Source organism: Helicoverpa armigera, chromosome 21 (genome assembly GCF_030705265.1).
Source record: "Helicoverpa armigera isolate CAAS_96S chromosome 21, ASM3070526v1, whole genome shotgun sequence".
NCBI classification, from domain to species: domain Eukaryota; kingdom Metazoa; phylum Arthropoda; class Insecta; order Lepidoptera; family Noctuidae; genus Helicoverpa; species Helicoverpa armigera.
The window spans coordinates 5,081,197-5,096,215 of NC_087140.1; the positions used below are offsets into that span (position 1 = coordinate 5,081,197).

The following is a 15,019-nucleotide window of genomic DNA, read 5'->3' on the forward strand; positions in this document are numbered from 1 at the left end:
TCGCGCACAATCATTGGGTATGTCTAAAATTTCTATCGCACAATCGGACGAGGAGATTAAAAGGTTAGATTTAGAATCCGTTAGAGAGAATGCGTCAAATAATATCGAAAAGGCTGCATTAGCAGACACTCGTCGGTTTAATCGTGGTCGCGCTAATATCAAACCATTCACCAAGGGTGACTTTGTTTTTCTCAAAACCGGTGAACGAAACCAAACTAAATTAGACAAGAAGTTTAAAGGGCCATTCATTATAACATCGGTATTAGAAAATGATCGCTACGAACTGAAAAATATTAACGGTTCAAATCGCGTTTACAAATATGCTCATGAGAACTTGCGTCCAGTACCTAAGGGACATACCGGTTTACTTGAAATCACTGACAGCCTATTGAATGAAGAGGAGACCGTGTCGGCGTCGGATGAATTGACACAAAACAGTAATGATTTCGGGGATATGTTGCGTGCAGACTCGGTCACTGCTTCAGATGATTCTGAAACGCTCACTGCGTGGTCAGATACGCTTAGCCTCTATGACTCTGACACCTTAGATGTACAATATGAAGTCGAAGTTCATACTGAGCAGGATCGTCCATAACAGAAAGGTTAGTTACTGTGTTATGTATTATGAATGAGTATGTGTGATAGATCAAGGTTGAGAGACAGTGCAGTCCGGTCTATGTTTGGGATGTTGTGTTACACAAGCTGGTCGAAGGGACAGTGTCGTCCGGTCCATGTCGCTTTGGCGGCTGGTCGAAGGGACGCACTCGTCCGGTCCATGCTTGTGACAAACTGGTCGAAGGGGCAGTGTCGTCCGGTCCATGTCGCTTTGGCGGCTGGTCGAAGGGACGCACTCGTCCGGTCCATGTTTGTGGTTGTGTTATACAGGCTGGTCGAAGGGCAGTGTCGTCCGGTCCATGTCGCTTTGGCGGCTGGTCGAAGGGACGCACTCGTCCGGTCCATGCTTGTGACAAACTGGTCGAAGGGCAGTGTCGTCCGGTCCATGTCGCTTTGGCGGCTGGTCGAAGGGACGCACTCGTCCGGTCCATGTTTGTGGTTGTGTTATACAGGCTGGTCGAAGGGGCAGTGTCGTCCGGTCCATGTCGCTTTGGCGGCTGGTCGAAGGACGCACTCGTCCGGTCCATGCTTGTGACAAACTGGTCGAAGGGGCAGTGTCGTCCGGTCCATGTCGCTTTGGCGGCTGGTCGAAGGGACGCACTCGTCCGGTCCATGTTTGTGGTTTTGTGTTATACAACTGGTCGAAGGGACAGTGTTGTCCGGTCCATGTCGCTATGGTGGCTGGTCGAAGGGACGCACTCGTCCGGTCCACGTTGTGGTGTGTAATGTTATGGTGTATGAAGTTATGGTGTGTAAAGTTGTAGTATGTAAAGTCGCCGTGTGTAAAGTTGTTGTGTGGGCAAAATGTTGCTTCTGTATTATGGTAGGCATTATGTTCGTCAGGGTGGACGAGCGGATCATTAGCCTTGTACTGTTTTGATCTTTCCAGGACGCCATTAAACTACTACGTCCGAGGACGGACGATTGTCAGTCTGGCCGTGTCGGCGCCGCCGTAGAGAATATGCGAATACGTCGGATTAGAGTGACAGCTGAGGAAGTGTCACTCTGACGGAGCGTCAAGTTGGGAGCAGCGCGGGAACTTTGACATAAAAAAAAGGCCCGCGCGCCCTCACCAGGCGAATCGTCTCAATTCGACGTCGTAATTTAGTTTATTGTTTGTTTTTCACCATAATTGTTATTTCTTACTATAAAGTGTACTCAAGACAGTGCTGGCATTATTATTCATTATAAACTAAGCGTCTGCGGCTAGAGTAAACGATGGAGATTTCTGATGTTGGTAACGAAGAGCCGACATATAAAATTCGACGCGAAATACATATTGTCATTTTTACAAAAAAAAAAGGGCATGAAAAATCTTAATAAAGTACTGGGAAAATGTTGAATGTAGACGCAGATACGGCTCAATTTTATATGAAATACTTGCTTATCGGTTCTATGAATTTGTGACCATCTATTTCATGTTTAACTAACTAGATAACTGTATGGAAGAGGTTAAATGGACAGTTACTCATATAAATCACTGGCACTCAGTTGCATTATTTGGTTAGACTGGCCGACCCTAGCACAGTTGGAAAAAGGCTAGGGAGATTTAGGTACCTAAATCTATACTTATATTTTAAAGTTAAAGAGTTTCTTGTTTGCTGGAACGCGTTGATCTTTGGAAGAACTGGACCGATCAGAGTATTTTTTTTAATATGCCATTTGTTAAGGGAATCCATAAGCTACTTTTACGGAGTTGGTTCCATAGGACACAAGGAGTAGTAATCATAACTTGAAAATGCGCTATCTAGTAAAGCACGTAGCTCTCTGTCGAATCGACCGATCAATCACCAGCAGATACCGTTAAACACGGTGCGATCGTGGTTAGCTGTATTTACGTCAGCGCCAAACAAGTCGTGTCTGAAGTAATTTGCGTTGGGGAAGGACCTAGAATATTTCTGTATATTTTAATTGAATTTATTACAAAAAATCGTAGGTCCCTCCTTAACGCAAAATTGTAAGGCGTTAACGTAAAATTTTTAGGGCCTCAAAATTGGTCCATATACTGGGCAATTTGTCATAGCATCTAAGCTGCTAACTACTGTGCCCTTAAAATTGTATGTATTCACTCCTGAACCAATTGACATAGCAATTTTCAAATCATCAACCGTTTGCTTAGTTAAATTAATTATTATGTACCTCTATAATGTGGTTATTTCTGTTGTTGTACTTAGTCAGTCAGCATTTTGTATTAAATTACTAAAGGCATTGAACAGGAGCTGTGACACAGTCATCCATGTTCATTTTGTACTTCCGTCAAGTCCATACGATCTGATGCAATGTGCAAATGGACTCAGCATAATTCAAGAAGTAAAATAATATATTATAAACATGTCCGTTTATTATTTAAGGTAACCATTATTGCCTAAAGTATAAAAATATTAACGCTAGGAGATAGACATACATTTACGTAACTAGATAATTATGGATACAGGATACGTAACCTGGTAAATTCATTAGTAGAAGCCTCTTTAAATTAGTGAATGTCAGTAGGCTGATAAGTTATGATGATGATGACTATCATCCATCAATCATAAAACATTACACATCAGACATCTAGACACACGGCAGTGTGTCCGCCAAGTTCGAGCAAAAAAAGCGACACACCGGCCGTGGGTTATATTACACGAACCATTTCGGGCCAAATTCGACCCCCCTATAACTCAAAATCTATTTTATTTACGCATACCAAATTTTTAGTATCTGTTGAGACCCCCTCACTTATCTAAAATACAAAATTTCATTAATATACCTATTGTAGGTCTTGAGATATTGACGTCAGAAAATCGCTATTTTTACTATACACTCACTGACCGACTGACTGACTGACTGACTGACTGACTCACTCACTCATCAAAAACCTAGACCACTTCCAATGGTCGTATTGACTTGAAATTTTGCATGGAGGTAGGTCTTTATGTCAAGGTAAAGGGAAAAATCTGAAAATGGCCAAGTGTGAGTCGGTTTCAAAATAATGAAGGTGTTTTATACCCGGTGTAAATTTATACCCCTAAGGAACTAATGGTCGTATTGACTTGAAAGGACAATGGGCACAAATGTATGGGACCTGGTATACCCCACCAATAGGAATGTCATATATATCATTGGATAGGCCTTTTTATGTAGAACAACATTTACTATGACAGCTTTGCTGAAATGTTTGTCCGTTCTGAGATATAGATCAAAAACTGTGCAAAAGTTAGAACTAAGTAATCTATTGATACCTCAAGTTTTTAAAGGAAAAACTTAGTACTAATAACTTTAAGTCTTGTTTCAAAGAAAATCAGATTACAGATTGGTCAGCATTAGTTTTCAGATTGTTTTTTATCTATATCTCAGAACGGACAAACAATAGAACAAAGCTGTCATGGTAAATGTTGTTCCAGTTAAAAAGACCTATCCATCGATATGTGTGACTTTGCTATTGGTGCGGTTTCTCATTACGCGCAATATCCAGTTGGTACAATAAAAGATTCAAATGCTACATAATAGTAACAATTATGGACCTTAACGGGTACAGCAGGTAGAATATACAAGACTTACACTTAGTAGTTCTTAGATTTTCCTTTAAAAACTTGAGTTATCAATAGATTACTTAGTTCTAACTTTTGCACAGTTTTTGATCTATATCTCAGAACGGACAAACATTTCAGCAAAGCTGTCATAGTAAATATTGTTCTACATAAAAAGGCCTATCCAATGATATATATGACATTGCTATTGGTGGGGTATACCAATCTGCCCATTGTCCTTTGGCATGGAGGTAGGTCTTTATGTCAAGGTAAAGGGAAAAATCTGAAAATGGCCAAGTGTGAGTCGGTTTCAAAATAATGAAGGTGTTTTATACCCGGTGTAAATTTATACCCCTAAGGAACTAAAACGAACTAAATTTATTTATATTTATATAATATATCTTCGAATGGTACGAAGGTTTGTATTTAGTCAAAGTAAAGTAAAAATCTGAAAACGGCCAAGTGTGAATCACTTTCGAAAATAACGAATGTGTAACTTTGATCCACGAACATAATATATGATAACATGTCATGTCAGTCAGTTGGTAAATCTAGTCCATTTAGTTAATCTAGTTCATTTCTTTGTAAGAAACATAGTGCATATTAAAAAATCTAAAAAATAGTATAAATGAGACATTTCTTTAACTAACTTCATCATAAGAAAAAATAAAATAAACAACCTTACAAAATAAATGAAATCCCACCCAAAACAAAATGTGAAAGACTGCCAAGTTCGATAATATGGGAATGCTTCGCCTAAAAGAAGTGAGATCTGAATAAGTACCAAGTTCCATACACATACCTCAGTTAAAAATAGTTACTTTTTAATGATGATTACTTGGCAAGTTTTAATAGAAAATTAAATACTTGATTCATTGCGTTTAGTAGGTTTATAACAAGGTGTATGAAAACTTGCCAAGTAACATCATTAAAAAGTAACTATTTTTAACTGAGGTATGTGTATGGAACTTGGTACTTATTCAGATCTCACTTCTTTTATAGGCGAAGCATTCCCATATTATCGAACTTGGCAGTCTTTCACATTTTTGTTTTGGGTGGGATAGTCTTTACAACATTTTAGGCCCTCCTCGTCTAAGTTATTACACTCTTGACTCCAAACTTATAAAATGACCAGAGGCTGGCCTTATAAGGACATTACATTGCAATTCCAACTTCTCAATATCACTGAGAATACGATAATGTCGTAATATATACGACAGAGTGGTTTTGATCGCCATTATGCCATATAATCTACCTGTAAAGAAAGCATAATTTACTCATTAACAAAAATAACTACAAAGAATAAGAAAACCAAATATTAAGAATGACCCTGAACTATTCTCAAAAACAAAAAGTTCAAAAGATCATAAAATAAATAGTTACCGATACAGTTGCGTCTGCCCAGACAAAATGCGGCGAAAAAGTTCGGATTTTTAGGCAACCGCGCCGGATCCAGCCACCGGTCCGGTATGAACTGATCCTTGTCCGGCCCCCATATCGCATGACGATGAAGACCGTACAATGATACTATGTAAGTAGAATTTGCTGGTAGGGTATAGTTCTCTGAAAATTGAATATACAAAACAAATTCTTAACATCATATTTCTTAATAAAAAAAGAATTCAGCTCCATAAACACAACTTACTCAGCTTAACATCAATATTAGAAGTCCGAGCGAATCTCGGAGCGGGGGGATATAACCTCAAAGTCTCTTTTATCACTGCTTTCATATACACGAGCTTTGGCAGATCATGTTTGTTTATATCTCTATCTTCATCTTCTAGTACTTCTTGTAACCTGTCGAAAATAGAAGCTAGTAATAACGTGAATTATGGAGATTTTACTTCTGGATATTTTTTGAAAGGGGAATACATACTTCTCATACTTACTCTTGATACATTTTTTCCTGTATATCAGGATGTGATCCAATCAGAATCAAAATGAACGTCAAAGCAGTTGCGGTGGTATCGTAAGCAGCTCCTACTATGGTATCCAAATGTTCCTTGATGTCATCATCAGTGATGGTATTTTGTTTATCAGCCAGGTCCAACATTCGATCCAATAAAGGCACAAAGCTTTCTGTAACATAGTCATTATTTGGTCAATCATGGTACAATAGTACTGAATACGATTTTGCTCTTCTAATAAGATTTGTATAGAGACAAGTTACTGTTGTAGCCACATTTTCCTTTGTTGGATAATTTACCTGTAGTTGACTCCTCCAATTTATCCAACTGATTAGCCGCTTTTAATTGCAATTTTCGATTTGCGATCACCTGTGTTGAAATGTTTTCTTTAATTAAATTAATTATGTTTTTTTGTCAAGCCATTCATTCATTTTTAAAACATAAGCTTTTGCGTCGACTTTTAACGACGGTTGAAAACTATGAAATTCACACAATTATTTTTTTTCAAAATGCCACTTAATTACCGATTCAGTTATGTCCTTCAAGATTTTAGCTCGTTTATCAAATTCTCTACCGGACGTCGTCAATTTGTAGATGAAGGGTAAATGTAACCAGATATATTTCGTTCTTTCTAATATCAGCATCAATATTTTGTCTGTAGCTTCTTCATAGATTTTTAGCGTCTCACTATTCTCATCAACTTTTGTTCCAAATGTCGTTCCTGGTAAATAAGAATTATATATTTTATAATTTTATTCAGATCAGTCACACATGCCTTCTATTAACTAACCAAGATTGCATGCATATTGCACAGTGATTTACTGTTGGGAGCATAGTAATTGACACTCTGATTTCCCAGCTTCCAAATTGGTAGAATTGAATGATGTGTTGGCAGAATTGATTTGCATCATTATTTTTTTTTTTCCAATCCTGTGAATTTGTACAGTTGTACTCACTGTATGCAGTTGTCAATACATTGGGGATCAAGTATGGCTGAATATCAAAAGGGGCCTTCCCTGCCTCCGAGGCGAGTGAAGACACTAGTCGCTTCGCCTGCGTGCAGTATTCTCCGACAAATGACTGCAGCACATGAGGGTTAAACGCCGGGTTAAGTAGCTTGCGATGAGTCTTCCAAATGTCGACTGAAACGTGATAAAGTTAATTTAGATTTTTAGATTTGATAATATGTAGCCTATGTCCTGACCCGACTTTTTGAGTTCACTCAGGACATACCTGCAGACAAACAGATAAACAGACAAACCGACAAAAATTCTAAAAAGTACAGGGTTACATTTGGGTTCAGAATCGATTATAGATCACCCGCCAAGTATTCTTAAAAAAATATATTTGATGTACAGTTTTGACTTTCCTACGATTTTATTATATGTATAGACTTATTACCTTTTGTTGTAAGAAGGCCCCTTCCATAAACGTTATCAGCGTAATGGTATATGTATGGTTTCTCTAAACAGTTATTTGCTACTGTTAGACTATCCTCTGGGTCTGTTAATACTGAAATAATATAACAATAGAGTTATAGAAAATCATCAACAAGATCGCAAAAATGAAGAACTTTCAAAACAACGAGGATCCAAAATAATATTTTTGTATAATAGAATTTTGTATTCAAGTAAGAATTTATCGTTTCAAGAAAGGGATAACAATGCTCGCTTTGCTGGATACATGACTGCCGCCCTTGATTTGCTGAGTCGATTTTAATTTCCTGACTTTTTTACCATAGTTGTAATAGAAATAACAACGATCCAATATAATTACCAAACAAAGAATGAGTTCCGAGTCGCATTTCAATAAGATCATTGTTCTGCAAACAAAAGTCGACAACTTGTTTTTCACGTTTCCAGAAATCTGTAAAAAAATATTTCTCTTTAAGTTTAAGCTTACATCATGGGGTCATTGTTAAAATAATTGTTATTCAACGTTGTAGCTTAGTTTTGTAACCTTTCCTTATCCCGAATTTCTCGTCCCTCGTCGTACGATAGTGATTCGAAGTTATCGGGTTGTATTTGGCACTCCTGGATTTTTAAGTTAAAATTTTACGTTGCGTAATCTTCAGTTTCCAAAATCCATCCAAATCCAAAAAAAAACAATATAATGAAATAAATAAAGGTAACTTACGTTTCTCGTCTCCCATTAACTGGTACCCGTGTCCTATGAGTGGCAGCCATCCAGGGTACATCGGCGGTGACTTCACACTGCGTGGTTTCAACCAGGACCATATCGCCAACGCAATGCATGATACTGTCATAAAAAGGAAAATTATTTAAATGCTAAAATTGCAGCTAAGAAAGTGGCCATATAATCTGAAGGGCCCTAAGCCAAAGTCTTTTAGTTGATAGGTGGTAAATCATCAAATGTGAATGCATTGAAATAATATCTACCGAAAAAGAACAAAAATAGAGCTTTCATAATTTCATGAAATAAGCTTTAACACAAATGTCGGTAAATAATATTATAAAGTAAATGAATGTCTTACAAGATAGTTCAGATAACAGTTTCTCAGAGTACACGAGAGGTGTTGCAGATCTCGGCTTCACCAGTCTCCACACAGCGAACACCACACAACAGGCTACGACCAGGACTCCCAACACCATGTCTGAACACGATTATTGTATTTATGTAAATTAAATAACCAGTTCAATATTTATATACCTTCCATTATTACCTGGCGATTTTCAATAAGCATAAAAATGAGTTATATGAACTTTTTTTAAGGTTCCGTACCCATTGCAAAGGCATCGTTCATCGGCGTTGTCCATCTGTCACCAAAAACCGAAATTGAAATTGTTATGATCGTCTTCGTCACAGCCGAGGGACATCCACTGCTGAATAAAAGCCTCCCCGAAGCTGGGGGGGTTTAGAACAATGCTTGCGATAGAGTAAACGCCATTAATATCTACTAATACAAAAAAAAATGTAGCAGAAAAATTACGTTTCACAGCAGTAGGAATTCTCAAATATAAAAAAATTTGGTTTACAGATAGCTAGTAAGACATTCAACTAATATTTTTTCATAATATTCCTGTAGTACTACTCACCTCACTGGGTCTGGATTATTATAGTCTATCTATGATTAAAATAAAAATAATTTAGGGGAACCACCAGACCAGACATGATTTATGGTCGTTTTACAGAGAACAGTACGGAACCCTTTGTGCGTGAGTTCGTTTCTTCCGTGGCCAGTTTTTCTTTTTTTGTATGACACCGGCATTTCGTCTTCACATCTATGCATCTGCGGTTTAGAGACCACGTCTCTTTTTTTCTTTTATAAAATATGATTAGGTATCAATTATAGTAGAGCATAATATCGAAATATGTCGGTATTTTTTGTCAACATTATTGCGTTTTAGATTACATCCCGAAACGAATTTCTACAATTGTATTGTTTCTTTACTTTATATTACATAAGGTAATTTTTTTTTTCAGATTTTCAAAATATCGAATATTGATGTCTATATTTCAACAATGTTTTAACAATTCTATTAGTATCGGTATCGAGAAAGTACTTTCAAAACATCGCGGAACCTCTCGGATATCAGTAAAGGCTATCAGGATTTTACTGAACAAGACAACAAAAACACTCGGCGCGGGTACGTCCTAAGTGAGTTCTGGATGCTACGCGAAGCAGAGCAGCACAATTTCCTTTCAAGTGGCCAAGCGTCACGTTTTACGGTACGAGTGCAGCATGCATCAGTCAATTAGCTTCGGATCGTTTCGCGTTTTCGATTCGCACGCGCAGGACGCAGCCTTAGTATACCTGGATTATTTTTATCGAGGCGAGGCCTTAATTCCGTAATTTTATTAAGGCCGATCCTAAAATAGTTTGAAAAAGTCTTAAAATAAATCTATACATATATACCTAAAGCTATAGTGTTTTTGCTTGAATGCGCTAATCTCTGGAACTACTGGATTGATTTGGAAAATCGTGATGGTTTGGACCTTACCGGTGATGCAGACGGCTGAAAGTCAACGGAAGGTGAACTAGACTGCACTAATTAACTCATTCGGTAATCCTTTAAATAGCCGCCGCATACTGCTGCTAGCTTTTATTCTATTTTGTCTTATTACACATATTATGAAAACCAAGAAAGTTGGGTGTTCAAATCCTATGATATGTTTTTAGAATGAGAGTTTTCGTATATGAGAATGGCGCATCCACATCTCTTATTTTCTGTGTGTTTGACATTGCCCTGAGAAGAACGGTCAAAAAGTATGCACGACAAGAGGGAGGATAAGTAGGGGTTCAAGATAAATAAACATACCTATACGGTTTTTCATCACGACATATATTTTACCAAAAAAGTTATGTATTGGAATATATTATTCTAGCAATAGACAAGAACATCTTCGTATATAATTTGTCAGAATACAATATCAATTTTTATACCTACCGGCTATTCATAGCATATAATTGAAAAACATTTAATTAATTGAACAACAAATAGATTTGCATAAATAAATTAAATCTTTTCCGAATTATTACCTAGATAGTTTTAAAGGTTTCATTATTTTTAGCCAAAATATACAGGTTTAACCTGTTGCAGTAGCAGGGTGCATAATACAGCTAATCGAATATTATCATAGTGTTTGCAGGCACTTTTCTTCTTGCTATCGTGTTTCATTACTGGACTTTGAATGACCTCCATTTGGCTCGTCGTGTCAGCCGAAAGACGTCCATTGCTGCAAAGGCCTACCCCAAGATTCGCCAATTTGCTCGATGTTCGGGAACCCTCGTCCAATACTTCCAGACGACCCATTAAGCTTTTAGCGTCTTAAACGGCAGCATGGGTCTCGTCCAAGTTGAAGTTTTCAAATGCAGATCACATAAATAAAATAAATAAATAAATTGTTTACTTCACTTTGTACACAATTTTTACAATATTTTGCTTAATTCTAAAAAGTGCTGATGTATAATCTGCTTTTCCCAGATGGATAGGTAGGGGGTCAGATAGGCAATCGTTCCATGCACAACCACTGGTATTTAGCTGCACATGGTTTGACTGGATGCCGACGCCAACTTATTGTAAAATACTGTCCTGATAGGATTTATCCCTAAACAAGGTACATTCTAAATAACCACAATTTAATTTATTTTTAGTAGCCAATACACTATGACGAGGCCTTAAAATAAGATCCCTATTCAAATTATCATTGCAACCTCCATATCTTCGAATTGCATGTAGAAATCCATTCTCGTATAGTGTTTTAATTTGTCTCGCAATTAAAAATGTAGTTTAGCTACTTTATTACACCCTCGACTCCAAAGTTATGAAATGTCCAGCCACCGGTTTTAAGAGAAGATCACATCGTGTCTCCAAATTCTTAATATCACTGTGGATACGATAATGTCGTAGTATATACGACAGAGTCGTTTTAATCGCCATCATGCCGTATAATTTACCTATAAAAAAGAAAGATAAATAATAATCTTTTTGTAGGATCCTAATTTTAAAAGCAAGTCAAAATTACTTCCAAAAGCAAAGGTCACAAAAAAAACAGTCACCTATACAGTTGCGTCTGTCTAGACTAAACGCAGCGAAAAAGTTGGGATTTTTGGGCAATCGCGCCGGGTCCAACCACCGGTCCGGTATGAACTGATCCTTGTCCGGCCCCCACATCGCATGACGATGAAGACCGTACACTGATATTGCGTACCTGCAATTAGCTGGAAGGGTATAGTTCTCTGAAAATTTAAAGTAATAAATTATCTTATACATCATACCTATTAAATAACAATTTCGGCTTCATAAACACAACTCACTCAGCTTAACATCAATATTAGAAGTCCGAGCGAATCTCGGAGCTGGGGGATATAACCTCAAAGTCTCTTTTATCACTGCTTCCATATACACGAGCTTTGGCAGATCGTGTTTGTTTATATCCCTTTCTTCATCTTCCAGCACCTTTTGTAACCTGTCGAAAATATAATATAAATATATTGCAATGCAAAAGTAATGCAATTCTTAGTAATGAGAATGCATGCTTCTCATACTTACTCTTGATACATTTTTTCCTGTACATCAGGATGCGATCCAATGACTATCAAAATGAACGTCAAAGCAGTTGCGGTGGTATCGTAAGCAGCTCCTACTATGGTATCCAAATGTTCCCTGATGTCATCATCAGTGAAGGCATTTTGTTTATCAGTCAAGTCCAGCATTCGGTCCAATAAAGACACAAAGTCGTCTGTAACATAATTATAATTTGGTCAACAACAGTCCTCAACACAATTTTGCTCTTCTAGTGAGATTTGTTAGAGGAGACAGTTACAGCTGCGTTGTGAGTTGTTTAAATAATCGAATTTACCTGTAGCGGATTCTCCCAATTTATCCATCTGATTAGCAGCTTTCAATTCTGTTTTTCGATTATTCATTACCTGTAAATACAACATGGGATGTTTCTATAGTTAGTCACATTTTGGTCTTCATTATTATGTTTTTAATCTAAATACTGCATAATTACCGATTCAGTTATGCCTTTCATGATATTAGCCCGTTTATCACTTTCTTTACCAGACGTCGTCATTTTGTAGATGAAGGATAAATGTAACCAGATATTATGCATCCTTTTTATCATTAGCATTAATAGTTTTTCAGTTGCATCTGAATAGGTTTTGAGGATTTCACTATTCTCATCAACTTTTGTACCAAATGTCGTTCCTGCCAAATTAACATTAGACATTTTACCCGGACTATTAATAACTTTAGTGAGGTCAATTTTTGACCTTAACTTAGTGATCCAAATAAAAATAAACTTTTCCATTACCAAACCAACATTGATGAATGAATCAGAATTTGTACAGATGTACTCACGGTACGCAGTTTTCAATACATTGGTGATCAAGTATGGCTGAATATCAAAAGGGCCCTTTCCTGCTTCCGAGGCTAGTGAAGACACGAGTAGCTTCGCCTGTCTGCAGTATTCGCCGACAAATGACTGCAGCACATTCAGATTGAACGCTGGGTTCAGTAGCTTGCGATGAGTTTTCCAAATATTGACTGAAACGTTGCTTAGATTTAAAAAAAAGAACTGATTTAGATTTTTCTTGCGTAAATAAGTTAAACGATTAGGTACACTACGTTTGACTTCGTTTGGTGCAGGAACTGGCCCTGCAATATCGAGTAAATAATGGAGATTTAAGCAGTAATTTACTTATATTTGGACTATGAATCACGATATAAGTGTCAGCATCTTTCCTGCTGTGGACCCCATGTGGTAGCGTCAGTTTTTCAAATTTTCTATCATGATATAAGATTATTGCTGATTTTATAGAATAGTGATTACCTTTTGTTGTAACAAGGCCCCTTCCATAAACGTTATTACCATATTCATAGACGTAAGGTTTCTCTAAACAGTTATTTGCTACTGTTAGACAATCATCAGGATCTGTTAATACTGAAACAGTTAAACAGGTAACTTATAGAAAAGCATCACGAAATTGTAAAAAAAGAAAAAAAAAGTAATTCATGTTCATGAATGAAGCTTTTTCTTGCTGGGTTGATCGAAATTACGGTAAATACGATTACAAATATAGTTGGGAACTTACTAAACACAGAATGAGTTCCGAGTCGTATTTCTATAAGATCGTTGTTCTGCAAACAGAAGTCGTTAATTTGTTTTTCACATTTGAACATATCTGTAAGAATGGACATATTTGACTTTAAATAAACTGCACATCATCATTTTACTTTATTGAAATTCAAAATGTCTACTTCAGTATAGGATCCAGTTTCACGAAACACCTTAATTCACGGAAAATTTTATAAAAATGTAATGTAAAAAAGTCAAATGCTCGATATTGGTAAATGGTACGGATTCTCTGAATTTTTCCATCACCGAATTTTTACAGAACCTTACTGGACTTACTCCAGTAAGGTTCATCGTAATATAGTCGCATCACTTATTCGCGTGATGGTACTATCATTTTCGAGTTGTATTTGAAAGCCTTAGTCGGTGTCTATACCTGCGATACCAACTCCTTCGACATGAAAAAATATAAAGACAGCTTACGTTTCTCATCTCCCACTAACTGATACCCGTGTCCTATGAGTGGCAGACATCCAGGGTACATCGGCGGTGACTTCACACTGCGTGGTTTCAACCAAGTCCATATCGCCAACGCAATGCATGATACTGTCATAAAAAGAAGAATTTTGCTTAAATTGTAAGTTTAGAGCATATCTACATAATCGAAAGGAATTTAATTGATAGGTCATTCAATCTTTTTTAGTAACAGTTAATAAATATCTTACGAGATGGGTCAGCCCCCAATTTGCCAGGGTACACGGTAGAAGATGAAGACCTCGGCTTCACCAGTCTCCACACAGCAAACACCACACAGCAAGCTACGATCAGGACTCCCAACACCATGTCTGAACACGAAGATGATAATTATGGAAATTGAGTAGCCAGTACAATATTTATATATCTAGTATGATTACTTGGTCATTTCAGTCAAGAATAAAAAAGGTTTAGGACCTTTTTTAGGGTTCAGTTGAAGGAATAATGCAGGCCTATTACTATTACTAAGACTAAGCTGTTCGTATGTCATCAATAATTATCTCACGAGCCTTTTCCCAAACACATATGTTGGGTTCGGCTTCCAGTCTCACTGGATGCAGCTAAGTACCAGTGTTTTACAAGGAGCGACTGGCTATCTGACCACCTCAACACAGTTACCCGGACAACCCAGTACCAATAGGTAAGACTGCTGTCAGACTTACTGGATTCTGACTACCCATTACGATTGCTGAGGATGTTGAATTACAACCGGGATAGGTCCTCTGTGTCATACAAACCTTAAAAAGTTGCGTTAGTACTTGCCTGATCTGGATACGTACCCGCCCGCTCATACTTGAGAGGTTGGTTCTTTACCCATTAGGCCATCTCGTCCGTCATCAAGAATCAAAATTGTTATAAAAAGACAAATTAAACTTTCACAGATGATGTATTTCTGTTGTCGCTATA

The 15,019-nt window shown here is 37.3% G+C and overlaps 2 protein-coding genes across 2 annotated transcripts; both read right to left on the reverse strand.

Moving 5' to 3' along the window:
• Positions 1–5,208: 5,208 nt before the first annotated feature.
• Positions 5,209–8,658, reverse strand: LOC110381374 (cytochrome P450 4C1). The gene is made up of 11 exons (XM_021341679.3): positions 8,529–8,658; positions 8,171–8,293; positions 7,811–7,900; positions 7,436–7,546; positions 6,991–7,176; positions 6,559–6,755; positions 6,334–6,403; positions 6,017–6,206; positions 5,773–5,924; positions 5,511–5,690; positions 5,209–5,382 (listed from the first exon to the last, which is right to left on the reverse strand). Exons 1-11 carry the CDS (start codon positions 8,644–8,646, stop codon positions 5,228–5,230), a joined length of 1,572 nt encoding a protein of 523 aa, XP_021197354.3. The 5' UTR covers positions 8,647–8,658; the 3' UTR covers positions 5,209–5,227.
• Positions 8,659–10,373: 1,715 nt separating this feature from the next.
• LOC126056373 (cytochrome P450 4c21-like) lies at positions 10,374–15,000 on the reverse strand. Its single transcript, XM_064040061.1, has 11 exons — positions 14,305–15,000; positions 14,063–14,185; positions 13,599–13,688; positions 13,337–13,447; positions 12,865–13,050; positions 12,515–12,711; positions 12,359–12,428; positions 12,049–12,238; positions 11,814–11,965; positions 11,556–11,735; positions 10,374–11,453 (listed from the first exon to the last, which is right to left on the reverse strand). The coding sequence occupies exons 1-11, from the start codon at positions 14,420–14,422 to the stop codon at positions 11,299–11,301; spliced, it is 1,572 nt and encodes a 523-aa protein (XP_063896131.1). The 5' UTR covers positions 14,423–15,000; the 3' UTR covers positions 10,374–11,298.
• Positions 15,001–15,019: the final 19 nt, after the last annotated feature.